The following is a 21,489-nucleotide window of genomic DNA, read 5'->3' on the forward strand; positions in this document are numbered from 1 at the left end:
AGGCCCACAGTGCTGAGGGTTAAGAATATCTAAACATCACTATACTCCACAGAGGCATACAGCATAGTTCAAACCTCTTTCTTTTTATATGAATCACATTGATGAGCATTCAAGTTGAGTGAGGCCAGTAAACACACAACATATTCACAAGAGAGGGTGTTCATAGACTCTTGTGGATGGGGGAGGGAGGGATGGAAAAAAAAGAAAAGAAAAAAGGGCGTAGGCAGTTGAGACGACCATTAAAATAGCGCTACAATGTGCAGTCTTGTATGGGTGAGGGGATGAGGAGTGGGAAGGTTTTGGTGGTGGTGGAGGGGAAGGGGTGCGTGACAAGCGGAAGGGGTTTATTTGGCTTTGTTTATGCTTTATTTACAGCTAAATCACTGTTGATTCAGACAAGAGCTGGTCCTTGCAAGAGCAGCTTGATCTCCTCAGGAATGTGTAGGCTCTGTGGAGTAATGCAGAGTGCAGAACAAGAGAACAGAAGACCGGCAAGAACCTGGTGGGTGCTGTTAGACGCAAGAAGATTCAGCTAAACATCACAGGGAAGACTAATGGGAATGTGAGGCAGAGATCATAGGCGAAAATGCTGGGAAGGGCAGAGCTCTCAGCTCTGACTGAGAAAAAAATGGACTCCAACTTTTTTCCTTCCTTTCTCTTTTCTCTCATTTTCTAAAATCTTTCCATTCTAGAATCGACAACTTCACACACACCAGTTCTACATCTACACGCTAAAGCTATTCACTCCTGGTAAAAATCAAAAGAGATTTGTTAGTGCCATTCTTATACACCATACCACCCATAAAGGATCACAAGGGGAACATTAGGGACTTTTTACATCGTTACTGGTCTGATTTATTGTTTTGTTTAAAATCTAACTTTTAAAGTGCTGTAGACATTCAGAATTTTACAGTGTCAGGCTAGTTCGGGATGCTCAAATATACAGAGTAAGTTTTGATAGCATTGCACAGAGCCAAAATGTCAACCTACAATTGACTTTCTGATACTAGTTCTCTGAATATTAAACTGGGACAGAAGAAAGTATTTGACAAGTTTTCATTTGACAACAATTCAAAAGTATTTTAACTGTTACTCAGAAATTGTTTCTGGACCTCTTCACACAATATCCAGTGATGATCAGATGCTCTGCAATGAGGTCTATAAACAATTTCTGTGTAAAGAACATTCTTCTTCTCCAAATTGGCACAACAAGGGCTTTTCCAGAAAGGGTAAAAGTGTGAGAGAAAGCGTTCCTTCCACCTCTTCTCTTTCTGACTTTCTAACTCTCTTAAAAGGCCAGATAGGTCCATTCCAGAGCTCAGGCAGCCCACTGCTTAGCAACTGAGTAAATAGAAGACCAGCCAAAGGGAGAGGTTCTGAAATGAGGGTGCATGGAGAAGCTTTCACTTTAAGCAACTCATCCTCAGTAAAGTGCAGTTTTACATTACATTTTACAGCAAGTTTAGGAATATCTGAGTTAACATACATTCATTTTAAAAGACAAGTTTATAACTGATTGGGGTGTGTGGAGGAACAATAACTTGGATGAGCCATGTTTAAAGGATTAGATCACCCAAAAATGTATATTCCCTCATCATTTACTCACCCTCATGCCATCCCAGATGTGTATGACTTTCTTTATTCTTCAGAACACAAATTAAGATTTTTAGAAGAAAATTTCAGCTCTGTAGGTCCATAAAATGCAAGTGAATGGGTGCCAAATATTTGAAGCTCCAAAAAACACATATAGCTATCATAAAAGTAATCCATACGACTCCAGTTAATTAATGAATGTCTTCTGAAGCTAAATGCTAGGCGTGTGTAAGAAATAGATCAATATTTACAAAGAAATTAACAAGGGTCGAGGTCAAGTGCGTTGGCATGTTCACGTGAGAACTGATACGTGAAATACTGAAAAAAATGGAAGCACAGTACTGATTAAAACAGAGGAGCATAGATAACCATGCACAGATGCCTCATTCGGCTGGTTTGGATACATCAACTGCAGTATCATCTTGGAATGGTCAACATGGAGAGCTGTTTGAATTGGTTTAAATGCAAGTGAGCGAGTGCAGGAGATGCCTCGGAACGAGCTCCTTGCTCAGACCGTCGAAACAGTATTGTGGCACATAGAAAAAATTTGCTAATACGGTATATACATATGAATATCTATGCAGAGGAGGCTTTCATGCTTATGAGAGGCAGTTTGAACTCCAGCGTTCTCAATGAGCTGGCTGGAAACTAAAATTTTTGGTGAAAAAGTTTTCAATATTGACCTGTTTCTTACAAACACCTAATGTTTCACTTCAGAAGATGTTAATTAGACCACTGGAATCATATGGATTATTTTTATGATGGTTACATGTATTTTATGGAGCTTCAAAAATGTGGCACCCATTTACATGCATTTTATGTACCTACAGAGCTGAAATATTCTTCTGAAAATCTTAATTTGTGTTCTGCTGAAGAAAGACAGTCAAATACATCTTGGATGGCATGAGGGTGAGTAAATTATGAGAGCATTTTCACTTTTGGGTGAACTATTCCTTTAAGGGACATTCTCCCCTCTCAAGTTTTAAAATGTATATATTTTAATGTCTAGGTTACTGTTGTAACCCTTGTTCCCTGATGGAGGGAACGAAAAGTTGTGCTTTTCCCCAAATCGCCTCTATCGTCAGCCAGGTTGACCTCAATCCTGTGGAAAGAAGGCGCAACGCGGGGGATGGCTGGAGTGGCGTTTCCTTTTAGAAAAGAAAGCCGTGACTGCAACGATGCCATGGTCAAGTCCTCGCAATGAGAACAAGAGCCATTCACAAACGCTGCCTCAGTGTGATTGCGACCCAGACACACGAGGCAAAGTCTATGACCGTCAGAGGTGGAGAGATATCTGCTGCATCCAGGAACAACACAAAGGCGGAAAGGCATCTTATAAAGAAGCATCTTTAAAAAGACGTTCAGCACCAATGTGTACTCTTTAAGAGAAAACAGTACTCTTTTAAAGGATGTATGCTCTTTTAGGAAGCGCTGTCGAAGCGCCCAGGGGCATAGACTGCACTAGCGTGCAGAGAAGAGAAATTCGACATGTTAATAAAACATTAAAACTCTGTTGCCTAAAGTATGTAGCCTATATTGTGACCTTTCTCTTTAGTCACTTGCTTTCCAGGAAGACATGACACAATATACCAATGCTTTGGCAATGTCACCGCTTATGTCAAACATGGCAGTGGTTGCAAAAACCATGCATTAAAAGTTAACTTTTATTGGATTAAGTTGTTGAAAAATTATTCCGAGGGCTGTCGTTGACTGCTGTGGCTACAAGCCATCAACAGAGCTGACTGGACTGAGGAGATCATTTCAACTCACAACTTTGCAGCAAAACTTTATAGTGAACATGGTTACATGTTTGTTATTAACTCATTTCATTATAGTAATTTTATCGCTAAGAATATGTTTTAATTTATAATGTTTTTTTTGTCATACCTTCGTTTTATCATCTAATCTGTCAAATCTAATACAACAGTCAGCAGGCTTTCTCCCACAACTTACTGCGCATGCGCTGACATTTTTGTAAACAAGAGGATTGGTCTATAGACCTTATTCACAGCGCCTGTGAATGGAAATGAAGCTTTGAGGGATAGACCATACCATCTCTTCAATAGCATGCAAAGTATAAATCTGTAAAAAGCTCCAATATCCCCTTTGATTTTCCACAACAAGTTTTTTGTCTACTGAGTGTCCTTGAAAAGACATTTTTTCCAATGCTTTGTCTGCGGAACGCTCCAAAAACACTTTAAACTCATTTTGATATTCACTGAAATAAGAAAGACATATAGGTTTGCAACAGCATGAAGGTAAGTAAGTGATGACAATTTTCATTTTTGCAAAAGTCCAAACTCTTCAGTTACCTTAAAAATGCCCATTTAAAGTTGACAATATGTATTGAAAATGTTAACAGACTAAATTATAAAAGAGAACTGTGGTGCATAATTAGTTATGATGTATAATGAAAACAAATTATATACTAAATATTAAATATATATAATATATTTTCATATTATGTATATTATTAATATTATAATTTTATACAATTATATTATTATTGTTTTGTATATATAGATATATAAATGTTTTTTTACTTGTTTGTGAATCGTAATACATGCGCTGCATGTTGTTGTGTTCCGCCCACGAGGACAAACTCATTTGAAAGACGTATTTGCATTTTTTTGCAGTATAAATTTTTTTTATCACAATAAAAACACATTTTTTTTTTCAATTTCGACTGCAAACAGACATTTTTAACTTGGGAAAATAAGGTTTCTTTTGCCATGGGGCTGTCGATTCTGCAGTTGGGGAGCACCACTGAAGGAAAACAATGCAAGAAACTGTTGTTTTCGAAGTAAGTAAGATGTAAGTGCAGCATTTGTTTCGTGATGTTTTGAATTTGTGCTTGAGCATAACATCATCCGTCTGCAGCATTAGTGCAGGCACTTTGGTCAGAGTGGAAGAAATGCGATTAAAGCGTTTGCCAGTATAAAGCAATTAACAGAGTCAACCAACTTTGCAGCAAACGCTGGAGAAGCGAGAGAATATGTCCAGAGACAACCCATGGGCAGTAAAATTAACTGAAGCTCTTACCCAGTTTATTGCTCTTGATGACCAGCCGTTGTCAATTGTAGATAATACGGGATTTTGTCATCTTGACTTTGTGAAAAAGCACATCAGGAATCTGTTGCAGGATATTTCGGCCTTCAGCTTTACCACTGATATTTGGAAAAGCAGAGTCAGTCCAATATCTCTCATCAGTTTAACTGGGCAGTGGATTGATGAGGATTTTACTCACCAGAGAGTCATTCTACAAGCAAAGCAGTTTAGAGGTTCGGATACTGGTCAATCCATAACAGGTGCGTTTGATGATATGCTTCAGACATGAGGCATTCCGAAAAGTTATGTTCACGTTGTGCTCCGGGACAATGCCAAAAACATGATCAAGACTAGGAGTGATGCTGGACTCCCTAGTTTGCCGTGTGCTGCTCACACCCTACAGCTGGCTGTTAACGAGGGTCTTTTGGCACAGAGAAGGGTTGCTGATGCGGCAGTCGGACGTAAAATAGTTAGACATTTTAAACATTCCACCTTGGCCTACTCCTGCCTGGAAGACATTCAGATGCAGCTCAACATGCCTTTAAGGAGACTTCAGCAAGATGTGCAGACCTGCTGGAATAGCACGTACTACATGGTACAATCTCTCATTGATCAGAAGCGGGTTCTGGGAATATTTGGGTCCGAATATGAGCTACCCGACAATCTCACCGCTCACCAGTGGACACTTCTAGAAAAGTCTCTATCTATTCTTGCCCTGTTTGAGGAGTTAACCCGAAAAATGAGCTCCTCTGGTGCTTTGGCATCAGATGTAATTCCTGCTGTGACTGTGCTTCAGAGACTTTTGACCAAAGAAACAGACGAGGACCATGGCATTAAAACAATGAAGAAAAACTTAGCAGTAGCCGTCAAGAGGAGAAAAAATCCACTCTACTGCATTGCAACTGTTCTCGATCCAAGTTAAATTGTGCTTGTGTATGTTTGTTGAGCATGTGAGAAAGAGAGAGACAATAATGAAAACAAAACTGTAATTATGGTGACCTATTTTTTATATATATAAAGTAAATACATTTATTTATTACATAATTTATAGGCAGTATACTGACATTTATTCTGACAATTTCAGACTAGCTTGTCTGTTACCAGGTAAAATATAATTTTCTTTAATTTAGGTATAAAGATCACTTTTTCTCAAATGTCAACTCTGCTACAGAGGCCAAAGAGATGGTGATGCAGGAGCTGCATAAGGTGTCTGGAGGAGAGGCAGACAAGGAGGATCTGGGGGAACCAACTGCTAGAAAGCTACACAAGGCCCAGGCCAGCAGCTCTCTGGACAGTGTTTTTGATGAGATAGCAGATGTGCAAGCATCAACATCACTGAGCATTGCACCAGTGAGTGATGCCATTCAGTTAGACACATTCCTTGGAGAGACCACAACACCTCGGGAAGACAATCCACTGCAGTACTGGGGGGTTAACAAAGTGCGGTTTCCCACTCTTGCCCAAATTTTCCACAGATACCTCTTAGCACCATGCAGTAGTGTGGAAAGTGAAAGGCTGTTTAGCTCAGTGTCACATATTGTAAATGAAAACAGAAACAGGTTCACAGCTGATAATGCAGAGAAGCTTCATTTCATCAAAAAGAACCTGCCTCTCACCTTTCCGAAAAAAAGCTTAGTCCTTAGACAGCATAACACGACATTTCAGTTGTTCTGTTACTATGTTGTCTGGTACTGAAATCTACTGAATGTGTTTGTTCAGGAAAACACAAAGTTGAATGTTAAAAATGTAAGCAATGGCATCAAGGTTGTATATTTAATTTGTTACAGTCAGAAATAAATAACATCTGATGAAAATAAAACATTGTTGGAAGTTCTGTAATTATATTATTAAGTACTCATATAGGTAGTCGGTGTCGGCAAGTACCCAAATTTAAGTACTTGTACTTTGTCTAAAACAAAGTGGTATCGGTGCATCCCTAATTGTTTCCCTCCCCCTGTCCCCTCCCAGATTCAGGAAGGCGGGGATGACCTGCCGGCAGATGGGGCGTAAGGCATGCCCTGCCCCAGGGAAAGGGGTGGGGGGACTACATCATGCCGGGGGCTCTCCGGTCTGAGAGAACGAGGGAGGAATGTGAAAGGGTCGGAGGGCGTGGCCGGGTCGTGATTCCACACCTGGCCCCTTATCAGGCTAATCAAGCCCCCGAGTGGGATAAAGGCAGACTGCTGACGATGCTGCAACAAAGAGAGAGAGAGAGCATTTGCGGGCAGCTGTCTGACATATGTGTGTGTTTGTGTCTTTAGGTTTAAATTCTTAATTAAATATAATTTATATTTATCGAGCCAATTCTCGCCTCCTCCTTTCCATTGCTCCGTTACTATGAGCAACAGTGTAATCGCAGTATTCTCATAATTGCATATTGTAATCGCATTATGTGTGCATGCAAACGTTGCTGTGGTTCTCATCAGGTTAATCTTCTTGACTAGTATTACATTTATTACAAGGTGTTTTTTCTTACTTTTTTACACAAAATGTCTAAGCATGTTGCCAAGAGAACACACGTAAAGAACAATGCCCTGAGATATGAAAAACAGAATCATGTAGCTTAACATTTCCTGTAACATGGCAAAATTTACATTCACCCTCCCTCACAGACCTCTATCTCTCTCACTCTCTCTCTAATAAAAATCTTTACAATGCACAATTTTGCAGGATATTGGACATAAACATCAACAATGTATAATATGGTTATTGTATGGTTATTTTTTGTATATTCCATATTTGTGTTAGGAATGCCCAGACTCAATGATGGTGTTGAACCCAAGCCGGTGTTTATTAAGACATGAATCAGTGTGATATTTCAGTTCTGGGCAGAAATAAAGACTTTTAACGTGAAGAAGACTGGTGTTGACTCAGGTGGTGACTTTCTTAAGGTGGCGAATACACAACAATGGTACTTACATTGAGGAGATGGATATAGGGATCGCTGGAGTAGAGGTGGAGAGGAATTGAGGAGAAGACATATGGAGACACATGTTTGTGTTCCAGGTTGAGACCAGGCACTTAATGAATGGGGAGTGAGGTTTAAATAGAGGAGCTGATTGATGTGGGGATTGGAAGGCAGTTGTGGGTGATAAATATTCAGGGGAGAGAGAGGGTTGAGTGTATGTGGCAGGTAGGTCAGATGGATCCGTGACATTATCCCCCCTCCACGGACCACTCCAGAGGGACGTGCTTCCTGACACCGTGGCTGACCCATCCAAGCGGAGCTGGACGATTAGGGTGTGTGTAGTGGAAGTTGGAGAGTAGGTCAGGTCCAGGATGTCTTCTCGAGGAATCCAAGATCTTTCCTAAGGGCTGTAACCTTCCCAATCTACAAGGTACGCTATACAACCCCTGCGGCATCGGGAGTCCAGGATGTCTCGAACAGCGTAGACCATTCCATCTTCCAGGTTAAGCGGAAGGGGGGGTGGTCATCAGCTAGATCTGGTTCTGAGGAGTGAGGAGAGAGAGACGGGTGGTATGGTTTTAGAAGGGAGATGTGGAAGGTAGGGTGAATGCTGTATTGGGGTGGAGTTGGTGCAGGTAAGTGACAGGGTTGATTTGTCTGGTGATAGTGAAGGGACCAATGTAACAGGGACTTTTTGGATGGGAGACACAGCCTGATGTCCCTTGTGGAGAGCCACACCTTCTGCCAGGGCTGGGAGGTTAATATCTCCGGGCATCGGCATGAATCCTCTGGTGGTGCACTGCCCGCTGCAGGTGGTAGTGAGCTAAGTCCCAGACCCTCTCGCTTTCTCTGAACCAATGGTCGACCGTTAGGACATCTGAGGGTTCGCTGGACCAGGGGAAGAGAGGAGGTTGGTAGTTTGCACTGGAAGGGTGTGACGTTGGTGGAGAACTGATGTAGGGAGTTCTGAAACAATGTGTGTTGTGAAAGACGCTATACAAATAAAAAAAATGACTTTATTCTGTGCATACTCCGCTCAGGACAGGAAGCGACTATATGGCGGTGGCTTCTCTGATGCTATCATCCAGGGACCATTGGATGGGGTTAACAATGACATGAGGTGGGAGAATGGTGTTATGTTCCTCAGGACCTTTCTCAGGTGCATAGAGATGGGAAAGTGCATCCACCTTGGAATTCTTGTCACCTGGAAAACTGAAGCGAGTGAAGAAGAGGGCCCATCGAGCCTTCCGGGGACTGAGGCGATGTGCCTCTCGAAGATACTCGAGGTTCTTGTGGTCCGTCAGCACCAGCAAGGGATGTTGTGCCCCCTCTAGCCAATGCCGCTCTTAAAGGGCCAATTTGATGGCCAGTAGCTCCCGGTTTCCGATGTCATAGTTTTGCTCCGCCGAGGAGAGTTTCATGGAGAAGAAGGTGCATGGATGTAGTAGAGATGGCTCCTCCTGCTGCTGAGACAAGACATCTCCTACCAGGGCTGGACTGGTAATCTGGCATACCAGGCATTGTCCATGGTGGGCCGTCGCACTTTGGGTGCCGTTCATGGTGCACTGGCCATTGGGAGAACCAAGCGGGCCGGTGGGTCGTCCGCGAAACGTGCCGAATGGGTCGCGATAAGCGCAAATGAGCTGCCGCTTTATGCAGAATGGACTACAAAACAATTTGAGAATTTAATCAAATGTTATTATTAAAATGTGTCAAATGGAATGAATTAATTAAAACTTTAATCAAATTAAAATAACATTATTTATTATTTTAAGTGTTTTTTGTTTGTTTGTTTGTTTGTTTTATTACAAATAATTATTTTCCAGGATATTTAGACATTTTTCTAATTTCCCATGACTTTTCATTCCAAAATTCCAGGTTTTTTAGGACAGGTGGCAACCCTGACATACGCCAACTGTTATCACCCTGTTAAAGGGCTTTAGAATCCGAGCACCCACTCGTACATCTCCACTTTGTTGCCACCACTGTGGTGAGGGGACTATTTTTGCCCCCTGACCCATTGAGATGTGCTTGTGGAATGTCCGGTATGTCCATGCTGAGACTCAGAGGAAGCAGCCCCAAACCCTCTTTCAGACCCCTGCATCCATCCTGCAGTAACCACAACATTCTGCTTAAGGAGTAACTACTGTCAAACTGGTCCCAAAGGCTTGGGAGTGGACTCTAACATCTCTACAGGTATTTTTCCACCACAATCTGAATGTCTCAGCTCCCTAAGCAAACTAAAAAGTGTCCTGTTCCTAAGTGGCCATAATTTTTGCCATGTTCAAACATGAAGGGTCTGACCACCTGTTGGGCCTGTAGAGAAATCAACATGGGTGTTAAACCCATTAGCAAGAGGGAAAATTGGTTTCTTTTTCCACACAAACTTCATATAGGCTATACGATTTAATCTTGTTTCTATTAAATATACATTTTCATCTTAAAAGATCATATTTTTCCAGTTGTAATGTTTATGATGCCACATTCTGGGAAGAAAGGGAAGAAAAGTTTAGTTTTCACATCCTTTGCCACTTTCTTACACAATTATAACAAACACAATGCACTTCTTATTTTCTTTGGTTTTGGAATTATCTAAGAGAATAAATTTAAAATGAAACAGTGTGAGAACTGATTAATAAATAAACCAGCTATTTTGGATGCATACATCCTACCTAGTAAATGCAATAGTGACTGACTTTAATTGTTTAGAGTTTATTGTAAAAGACACAAATACATGAACACTATATTTAGTTTTTTTTTCAGTTGCATAGACTTGAAATGTGTTAATGGGACAAATGCGCTATGGGTCAAATCTCTTTAAATCATTAATACTGTATTTGAGTTTTATGTGTGTGTGTGTGTGTGTGTGTGTGTGTGTGTGTGTGTGTGTGTGTGTGTGTGTGTGTGTGTGTGTGTGTGTGTGTGTGTGTGTGTGTGTGTGTGTGTTTGTCTGTGTGGGTGGTTTACGAGGACATTTCTTTAGGTTACAAACTGGTAATTACAAGAGTATTATGCTATAAATGTGGTTTATGAGGACATTTCTAGTGTCCCCATAATTTAAATCGCTTAAAAAAAACATACTAATCGATGTTTTATTGAAAATGTAAAAATGCAGGAAGTTTTTTGTGAGGGTTAGGTTTAGGGGATAGAATCTATAGTTTGTACAGTATACAAATCATTATGTCTATGGAGAGTCCTCATAAGGATAGCAGCACCAACCTATGTGTGTGTGTGCCAGAAAAATCCATTGTGAAATTAAAGTGGTCGCCTCTTACAAGACAAGCTATAACTAGATGAATTTTAACACTGGCACGATGAGACAAACCTCTCAAATTAATTTGGCTGTGTGGAATTTTTGTTGCCATTCACTTATCCACAGTGTTGGGTAAGTTAATCTAAATAAAGGAATTAAATACTAACAACTAACTATATCTTCTACAGTGTAATTAGATTACTGTACTAATGACTCTGTCTGAAAAGTAATTACATTATTTATAATAACTACTTTCTAAAATCCTTATCAACCACAACCAGATGAAAAATAAAAGGATAGACATGATTTCTTTTAATTCTTTCAAATAAATCATATAAAATCAAATAAAATATTCACGAACTGTCCAAAGAATTTAAGGGAGATGCATTAACATTAGACGTTACATTTAGATTGTAAATTGACTATTGTTTTATATAGAATTGTTCTATAGTCTATACAGTATTTAACACAATTACATCTGAATTAACTGTAATTAGATTATTGAAAAATTAAAAGTAATCTCTTACTTCACTTTTTTCAAATGTCTAAGGTAATTTAATTACAGTAATGAATTACTTAGTAATGCATTACAGGCAACACTGCTTTTCCGATGTGTTTTCCAACCACCAATGAATGGGAGAGACCAGCCAACGCCAATTTCAACACTGTCCTACTTAATTTAGTAGTGCAATTGTGTTAAAGTAAAAACATTAAAATAAAATAATATAGTATGTTTGGCGATAGCTGTATGAGGTCGTGTAGCTTCCTCACTTAATTTACTGTCTACTGTGTTTATTATCCCTTTCTGTCATTCTATAATCTATTATTTCTTTGACATTAACCATTTGTATTGAAAAAGTGTCATCATCGGTTAATTCATTTACTGCAAACCATTACATACACGCTAATCTGGGTTTTCCGTTATTATAATAAGCGACGCTAACGACGGCTGAAACATGAAGGATAAACAACACTCATGATGCGCAGAACCATTGGCGCGCACTCAGGGCAGACACAAAACGAATGACCACTTACCCAGAAAAAGAAATTCAAGAAGAACAGCATGTATTTGATGCATTTCGTGCAGCCTTCCACACCCATAATGTCTGTTTCTAAAGGATTCTTTTAAAGCCGGTTAACGGAAAAGTGCCTCGACGAAGTGGCCGTTCCGCAGTGCTCGTGAAGACTGAACTCGAATCTGAGTTTGCGCGTGTGTGTGATCGCCTGAGTGATGCCAAGATTCAGTCGACTTAAAGAACGGGCAACACCCAGTTTCCTCCCGCTTATAGAGCCCCCTAACACAGCCAACTAACGACACAGAGACACGTACAAAAAAATAACTGTGAGAAGATTACAAAACATTATCAAAATATTGTATTCAGAATACATTAGAGACCGTTTTCATCCGTCAACTTCCAACACCACTCTGTCTAGTGAATAAATATGTGATTCTTAACCTTTGTAGGCTACAGTTTTTTTTTTTTTACATCTCTGACAATAATGTTGCTCTGAATCTTTTATACAATGAATATCACCTTAAAATATTTGTGGGTTTATATATAAAAACGATGCGGATGGCTTTTGCTGCAAATGGGGTTAAAAATGTAAACAATGACAGGTAAAAAAAAAAAAAAAAACAAGTTTACTGGATCCTTATGGTATGTCCCATTCATCCAAAATTATTGTTTGTCTCTACCTAGTGGCTGAAAAGAGCAGAAGTTTAGAGAAAAATAAAAGATCTTTATGGATAGATATTTCATGATTTTAAATGGACAGTTCACACAAAAATTCTAATTAGCTCATCATTTAATCAATGTCATGCCATCCCAGATGTGTTTCACTTTCTCCTTTTTTTAAGAATATTTTAGCTCTGGATGTATAGACAATGCAAGTGAATGGTGACTGTGGCTAGAAATGTGATGCCCCAAAAAGGACATAAAGGCAACCTAAAATAATACAAACTAGCCTACTCCAGTGGTTAAATCCATGTCTTCAGAAATGATATGATAGGTATTGGTGAGAAACAGATCAATATTTAAGTCCTTTTTGCTATAAATTCCCCTCCCTCCCTATACATGGTGATACGCATGAAGAATATGAATCGCCAAAAACAAAAGAATATGAAAGTGAAAGTGGAGATTGATAGTAGAAAAGGAACTTAAATATTGATCTGTTTCTCTCTCACACTTATCATAACGTTTCTTAAGATATAATTTAACCACTGAAGTCATATGGATTACTTCTAAGATGCCTTTATGTGCTTTTGAAGCTTCAAAACCTTTGTTGAAAGAAAGAGAAAAAAAAAGTCATATACATCTGGGATGGCATGAGGGTTAGTAAATGATAAGAACATTTAAATTTTTGGGTGAACTATCCCTTTAATACTGTAGTAGAATCTAAAGCTGAATACATTTGCTCAAGGGGCTTTGAATCCAGCCTTGTAACTTTAACATACTGTTAAACACTATTAACTCACACTAAAATTGACTAAAAATGACAAAAAATTGTTCTGTAAAAATCAGAAAAGAAAGGAGGGCTGACTGTTTGAATTTGTTACATATTTTATTGCATTGATTCATAAATTGTTGCTGTCAGTTAAACATAATGTTTGTTTATGATTATGAATGAATTTGTTGTATTTTATTTCTGATGCTGTTTATGAAGAAGCAACCCACAATGGTAAACCAGACAGTGAAAACTGTTTGGACACTATATTTATTAAAATAATAATAATTGACTTATACTGATAAAAATAATCAATAGTTGTTTGAAGCGTTTTATTCTTAGCATGAAATTCAGCCAGTGATATAGCTCTACACTGTCAGATTCCTCTTTCCCCGCAAGTTGCCACTAATGCACTCAAAATTTACAATTTTTCCACGATGACAGATAAAAAAAACACACTTCAAAGAATAGACCGTGCAAAATACTGTATTTTACATCCATGCATGCAGTTTTCACTGTAGTCATTTAAATTCACCAAGAACTTCAAAGCTCCTTTAACTTCATAAATGTTTTAACCATAACTGTGGGTTGTTTTCTTGTTGGTAGGTGATGTACAGTATTAATCTGCAATAAATGTTCAATTGCTCTGACAGGCAGTATACGAATGCTAAGGTCGGTGCAACGTTTTGGCTCCCAGTTATAACCCCCTCCCCATCAGGTTTAATGGGTTTCTGACAGCAAAATGCCAGTGATACCCATTAGACCATCCTGCAAGAATCCGTAAGTGGACATTATCTTTTTTTCCCCCAAGCCTAATTGCTTTTCCTCTTCAATGGAGCAGAATAATTTGGGATAAATCCCATTATGTGTCCTCTGAGACAAAGCACATACTTTAATCTGCCTTTAAGTTGTTAACAGTGATGATTAGAAAAACAGGTAACATTTTTAACCTACCATTCAAACAGACTGATCTCACAGTGATTTCAGAAACAGTAGGTTGAATTTTCTAGAGTTAAACTCGATCTGTGCTTACCGAAATTCAAAACACTGCCCCAGTGGCCGAAGCAGGAAATGTATGCAAAGTGATTCTATCAGGAAGACTCATAACAGCTTTTAAAGTCCTTCTCCCATTCATAATTCTGTTTAACCATTAATTCTTGCTTTATAGGTCTGTGAACAGCCTACTATACTGCTGCAGTCAGTGTGCCAATGTAACAATCTCCTCAACCCCTCCACCACCAGTTGAGTCCCAGTCCTTTCTATAGGCTCCTTGCCCCTGCTGTCTTTCCCAGCAGGCTTTGACGGTTCGCTCAAGAATCTCTCATTGCACCATGGGAGGGGTCTAATGCCAAATAACTTTATTATTAATTCACTGTTATTTATCAGTTATAATAAACACAATGCTGTCTCGAGTCTTTCTGGTAGAAGTGTTTTTGATCGGAATAGCACATGTGAGCTCCAGTTTCCTTGTGAAATGCCCACAGAGAGGCACCAAAGCCAGTAAAGTGAGTTGTTTTTAGCTGTAATGGATTCAACACAGTGAAGAAGAATGCATATTGTATTAACTGTACCCCAAAGCCTAAACCCAAAAATGGAACCTAAGAATCGCTGAATATGCGGACACAATTACTTCCTGGTTTCAATTTACACTTCCAGTTGGTATTTTGTCTCATGAAGAGTGGAGTGGTGGTGGTGTAGTGGTCTAAAGCACTAAACTGTTCAGCAGAAGGTTGCTGGTTCGATCCCCACAGCCACCACCATTGTGTCCTTGAGCAAGGCACTTAACTCCAGGTTGCTCCTGGGGGATTGTCCCTGTAATAACTAATAAGTGCTCTGTAAGTCGCTTTGGATAAAAGCGTCTGCCAAATGCATAAATATAAATATAATATAAATATGAAGAGACCTTCAGAGACAGGATAATGAGGGAAAGTGCAACATGGCGCAGTGTATTGGCTGGCATGGGCTGTGCTCACAGTCTTCTCATCACTTTTACTTGATGTTCTGAGAAGAGATTTTCACCTTCAGAAACCATCCCAGTTTCAAATCTCGTGCACCGTCAGCTGAGCCACTCAGCAATTGCGCATGCGCGTCGATGGGATCTAGAGGAGGCTGTATTGTCTCTCTGCAGAAATGACGAGTCTCTACTCGCCAAGAGAGACAGGAACACAGGCAACGGGAGACTGAAAATATACAGTCAACGTCGTGGAGATAAAATGGATACTATCAATCACTATACCGGGCAACACCAGAGGGCCTCACCAACATATTTGTGACAAAAGAAGATTTTAAAAGGACCCACGATCTGCCACTTTAAAGCGGACGCGTCTTCTCTATAAGTATACACATCCAGTGGTTAAATAAAATGTTCTAGATGCGATGTTTTTGTGTTAGTGAACAGAAGGCTTTTGATTTTAGGCACATCGTCATGCTTTGAAGAAGAAGAAAAAACTGACTGATGTCAAATGGAAGAAACGTTTAAAATGTGACCATTACAGTTTTGCGTCGGTCCCTCTAATGCCACTTTGTCGGATTTAAGGGGGCGTCTCCTGGGAATCAGGACAGAGGATGTGTCTCGTTTTGTAGACGGGACGAGTGTAAGGAGAGCGGAGGGAAAGTGCGCTCTCCATTCAGAACCACACACACGTTACTCTACCACCAGCGGCACACCACATTCCATAAACCTCGCACCTTTGCCGGAGATCATGTTATGGACCACAATGCTTTTATCTTTTCTGCGTTGGTTCAATCTTTGTCTCATTCTCTCTTTTTATTTTTACCGCTGTTAATAATTGCGCACATGCATCCACCTGGTCTTTCAGCGTTGTAATGCCTAGCCCGTGCTCGAGAGATGCCTGAGCGACGAGATGGGCCAGAGCGACGAGAAAGACCGTGTTGTGATTAACGTGGGAGGGAGTCGACACCAGACGTACCGCAGCACCTTGCGCACTCTACCCGGCACTCGTTTAGCCTGGCTCGCCGAGCCCGATGCCCACAGTCACTTTGACTATGACGCCCAGATTGACGAGTTTTTCTTTGACCGCCACCCAGGAGTTTTTTCACACATCCTTAATTACTATAGGACTGGCAAGTTACATTGCCCCGCTGATGTTTGTGGTCCTCTTTACGAGGAAGAATTGGCCTTCTGGGGAATCGATGAGACAGATGTGGAGCCGTGCTGCTGGATGACGTACCGACAGCACCGGGAGGCAGAAGAGGCGCTGGACAGTTTCGGTGGAGGGCCAGCTGAAATGAGCATTGACGATATGGAAGGAGATGGTTTGGGTGATTCAGGGGATGGAGATGAGGAACTTGAGATGACCAAACGGCTGGCCCTGGGGGATTCACCTGACGCCAAGGCGGCGGGCTTGTGTCAACGTTGGCAGCGCCGTGTTTGGGCACTCTTTGAAGACCCATATTCCTCGAAATATGCAAGGGTGAGTGATTAACGAGTCTTAAAGGAATTGAGAATATGCTTACTGTTTATAAAATATTCCAGTACATGTTGCGTTGGAAAAGAATGCACAAAAGTCTCCTGAAGCAGTGTTATGAAACACTTTTGCTTTGTGGGGTCACTGTCACGACTAACAATCTCCTCAAAGGCTGAGAGCTGATCACAAAGCACAGTAATAAAAAAAGAGAAGAAACTGGTTGTCTTACTGTCTTTGCATTAGACAATGTGTTCCATTAGAATGTTGGCTTTTCCGAGGGACTTTAGCGTTATTTGCGATATCTCAAAATGAAGCAACCTGATTCGTTCACTATGGGGAGGACATGTGCAGTTATTCCAGGCGTCATGCAGCATTGATCGACAGCTCCTCTGACTGCAAAACTGCTGTGCCACACGCCGTGAACTCCCTTTCCCGCCGCGGGCGTGCTCGTGCGCAACTTACACACTCCGGGAGAACATTAAAGAGAATAATACATCACGAGGCATCTTTATTTATGTGTCCATGCTGCTGTGAGAAAATACACTAAAATTGTGATCAGGACAGGACGTCTGAGTGACTTGAGAAGCTGAGATGCTATGTCACTCCGGCGATTTAATGGTAGCTTATTTGTTGAGCATTAGATTGCCCTATGCGTTAATGTGTTGTTGTGTGTGTGTTTTATAACAAGGGCATGAGATAACAACTTAAAAATCCAGTCATGGTTTGGACAAACGTGCGATTGCCCTGTTTGCTTTATGTCGAACGGGCCACTGTCAAGATCTTGATAATGTAGGCAACAACATACTGATACATGGGTAAAAGAATGTCCATGCACAGTTAGAGTGAGTAGATTGATGTCAGGGACCAATAAATTAAATTGTCTTGTGATTGGGAAACATTAAACACCTCAATGATATAGGGAGGCAAGGCTCAAGTGTGCCAGAACTATCAAGGGAATACAAAATAGCTTGCAAAATCAAGAGTCAATTTCGTATGTATGCCACCATGAGACACAGTAAAAAATAAAATTAATTAATTAATTAATTTCCATGTGAATGGCTAACAAGTCTCTCAAAGCATACATTATTATACCCTTTTTTGATTGTGCATTTAGAATCAAGAAAATGTATGAGGCAATGCCTGGCTAGTGTATATTGTATGAGAGTGTAACAACACAGAATGTGGTGCATATGAAATAGTTTGGAGACACTCTAAAATGCTTTATTTTAATGACCAATAAAAATCCATGCTCTTTCCCCAACAAAATTTTTAATGAAACCCATCTAAGTAAACTTTCTTCAGAAGTTCATGTGGTTTTATTCCTTATGATTCACCAGACTTGGATATTACTGTATTAATATCAGATATGTGATGAAGCGTTTTGCATGTTTGGCAGATAAACTCTGAATCAAGCACTGAATCAGCTATTCAGCACATCTGAAGTAATGAAAAAGTGAGTCATATATTTGAATGAACTGCAGTCTATACACAACACACAATGGACCTACACGTGAGTGTATTTGTATGTGTGTGAAAGAAAGAGAAAAAATGAGAGTAAGTATGAGATTGAAAGTCAGAGTGAAAGAGAGAGTTGTTTTCCTGTTTACATATGGCAAATGTTTGCATTGGGTTCCCAAAGGCGTCTAATATTTTCATGTCCTTGGCAGGTGAGATGCTGCTTTTTACAGTGCATGTCTTGGGAATAAGTTGTCATAGCAACAGTTTCAGAGCTCTAATGAAACTGATGAAAGCTGGTCTTCGTCGTGAGGTGCCAGAAAATGTTGCATACGTATCTGTAGGGTTTCTGATGATGATTTGTCTGTCTGCATACATACCAGCCTCTTTGTCAGTTTATTTTTGTTCTTCATTTAAGTATATAATTGACTGTTTTTGGTCAGCATGAAGCTATACTTTAAAAGTAATAAAAATGTAATGAGGTTGGTTCTGGTTCTGTCTAAGTTATCTTTGACTCACTACTTAGCAGCAATGACATAATGTCATAATAGGTTTAAGATAGGCCAACATATGAATACAACAAACCTTATTGGAATTAAAAACTAGAAATCTTGAAGTAAACTGCTTTAAATTCCCAAAAGTTTGGGTGGAAGTTTGGAGTAAACAAGGCTTGCAACCGACCAGGTAAACACAAGCCAGACCACAAATAATACCGCATTTCAATCAGGTAACCTGATAAATTATGCAAATAAAAGACGGATTTAATTACTGTTAGAATTTCTCATCAATTCTTTTGTCTCTGTTTTGTTTTGCCATGTGATATTCCCATACTGTCCCATTCTCCAAGGAGGTCATCTAGGCTATTACAGGCACCATTGAGCCTTGCCCTGTGCAACAATAGGAAAAGTGTTTGTAATTAATGCACTGATCGATATGTGAGTGCATCTGCTGGCTCTTTCCGATGTAGCAGAGGGAATAGTGGTTGCTAGGGATTAGTCTATATATCTTGTCTTGCTCTTTTCTTGTGAGAAGCAGAATAATTCTCACTTTGTCACCATATCTGTCTCTGGTAAGCAACACCTGTCTAAACAAAGAAAAAAATATTTTTTTTATTTCCAGATTTTGTTCACTCTCTTTGTTGCACCACATTTGCATGTAATTTTAGATCAAAAAGTCTTATTCACTAAGAACTGCTATCTAGTTTAAGCATGTGCAGTATGCTGAAATTCCTGTCTTGAGGATTTCAGTCATTGTCATACATTTCTGCACAAACACAACTAATTTTAGCCATGGCCTGCTCACTTTAGCTGATATTAAGCTGAAATAGAAGGGTTTTTAAAACGTATTTTATTATTTATTGATTTAGCCAACACTTTTTTCAAAAAAGGACTTACAAATGAGGAATAATACAAACACAAGTGATAAATCACGAGGAGCAAAGCAGTGCTGCACTTCAAACATTTTAGTTTATATGTTTAGATATGTTTAAATATGAAAGATATATTTTGTTCTTTGCATGCCAATTACAGTGTGTAAGACTTGCTACAGTAAAAGAGGATTTCAATTCAGATTGTGGAGTATGAAAAATACTCAGGAAAGAAAACTGATATGGTGTGTATATTAGTAATAAGTAGGCCTAATTAAAGCTTGGGCCTTGTACATTCATAATGTATTTTCCAGTCTTCCATTTTGGCCTGGCTGTGTTTAGTATGTTTTCATAACATGAAATGATTTTCCACCTCAGGTGTATTATACTGACTCTTGTTTCTGTACCTGCAGAGAGGGAGGATTCACACATTATTACCTTCTCCTCAACAGACTCCCTCCATCTGTGTACCTTAAATGATGCACTATGCAAGCACTTACACTATACACTATGAACTCAGCCATGTAGTGTTTGAATTTTCAAAGTTTAGTATCATCCCAAATGGAACAATTAAACGTTTTTTACGACATAGAAACATTTACTGTTCTTAGCAAACAAAAGTGATGTTTTAAACGCACTCAATGTGTTGCCTATAGTTTTAGCACATTAGCCAAACCTGTCTCTCAAATAATCTATATTCATGCAGCATGGAGTGATGGTAACTAGAATTCTTTTAGCAGAGATGGCCATTTTCTATTAAAATGAATGGGAGTGTGACAGGGCGGAGGGCGGGGCCGGGTCATGATTATACACACCCAGTCCCTTATCAGGCTAATTAAGCCTCCGAGAGGGATAAAGGCCGACTGCGGATGGTGGTGCGACAGGAGAGAGATCGTCTACGGTCAGCTGACCGTCATGTGTGTTTGTGTCCTATGTTTAAGTTTATCATTAAATCTATTATTTATATTGTCAAGCCGGTTCTTGCCTCCTCCTTTCCCTTATATTCCCTTTACACTGGTGCCGAAGACTCGGGAAGGAGGAAGGATATGCCGTAGTAAAGTTCTTGCCACTACCATCCACCCCAATGGAGCAGCCGCAACCGTCTGCCGGGGGACGGAGGAGCCCGGCCGCCTGGAAGCAGAGGAACGGCCGCCGAACGCGAGGGGAGAAGGGGCTCCTAACCGACTGCCTGGAGCGTTCAGGGCCGCTGCCAGGGACTGAGGAGTCTCCTACCAACTGCTGAAACACAGCAGGGTCTAAGACTGCCGACCGCGAGCAGGGAGGGGCTCGCTGCCGACTGCCTGGTGTGGGAGAACCACTGCCCAGGGGCGGGGGAGACCCCTTCTGTTCCCCCAGAACGCAGCAGGGCGCTCCGTCTGCCAGGGGCTGGAAGACTGCCTCCGATCCGCCCGGGGAGGAGCGGCTGTCGTCCATTAGAGGGTGGAGGAGTAGCCGAGGACCAACTGGCGAGTAAGTGTATTTTTCTTCATCTCTCTCTCTCTCTCTCTCTCTCACTGCCTCTCTGCGTTGGTCTTTTCCCTCTCTTTTAATTTTTTTTGGGGGGTACTACACTGTTACAGGAAGTATCCCCCCTATTTTAATTATTTCTGTTTCCCTCCCCTTGTCCCCTCCCTCATCCAGGTAGACGGGGGTGACCTGCCAGCACACAGGGCGGGAAAGGGGGGGGTGTACGTCATGCCGGGGACTCCCACCCTAAGAGAACAAGGGCGGAATGTGACAGGGTGGTGGGCGGGTCCGGGTTGTGATTATACACACCCGGTCCCTTATCAGGCTAATTAAGCATCCGAGAGGGATAAAGGCCGACTGTGGATGGTGGTGCTACGGGAGAGAGATCGTCTACGGTCAGCTGACCGTCATGTGTTTTTGTGTCTTTTGTTTAAGTTTATCATTAAATCTATTATTTATATTGTCAATCCAGTTCTCGCCTCCTCCTTTCCCTTATATTGCCTTTACAGGGAGAAATTGGAATGCA

The 21,489-nt window shown here is 40.5% G+C and overlaps 2 protein-coding genes across 3 annotated transcripts in view; one reads left to right on the plus strand and one right to left on the minus strand.

The window, feature by feature from the left end:
• LOC127619625 (CD81 antigen-like) overlaps positions 1–12,183 on the minus strand; it is a 58,365-nt gene extending 46,182 nt beyond the window's left edge. The window contains exon 1 of the mRNA XM_052092587.1: positions 11,838–12,183. Within this exon, the coding sequence (XP_051948547.1) occupies positions 11,838–11,903 (66 nt within the window). The 5' untranslated portion in view covers positions 11,904–12,183. The remainder of the gene's footprint in view (positions 1–11,837) is intronic.
• A 3,347-nt stretch (positions 12,184–15,530) lies between these two features.
• Positions 15,531–21,489, plus strand: part of LOC127619413 (potassium voltage-gated channel subfamily C member 1-like) — a 69,135-nt gene continuing 63,176 nt past the window's right edge. For both annotated transcript variants that reach the window (XM_052092353.1, XM_052092303.1), the window contains exon 1: positions 15,531–16,681. In XM_052092353.1, the coding sequence (XP_051948313.1) occupies positions 16,112–16,681 (570 nt within the window). In that variant the 5' untranslated portion in view covers positions 15,531–16,111. The remainder of the gene's footprint in view (positions 16,682–21,489) is intronic.

This window comes from Xyrauchen texanus, chromosome 1, assembly GCF_025860055.1.
Source record: "Xyrauchen texanus isolate HMW12.3.18 chromosome 1, RBS_HiC_50CHRs, whole genome shotgun sequence".
NCBI classification, from domain to species: Eukaryota; Metazoa; Chordata; class Actinopteri; order Cypriniformes; family Catostomidae; genus Xyrauchen; species Xyrauchen texanus.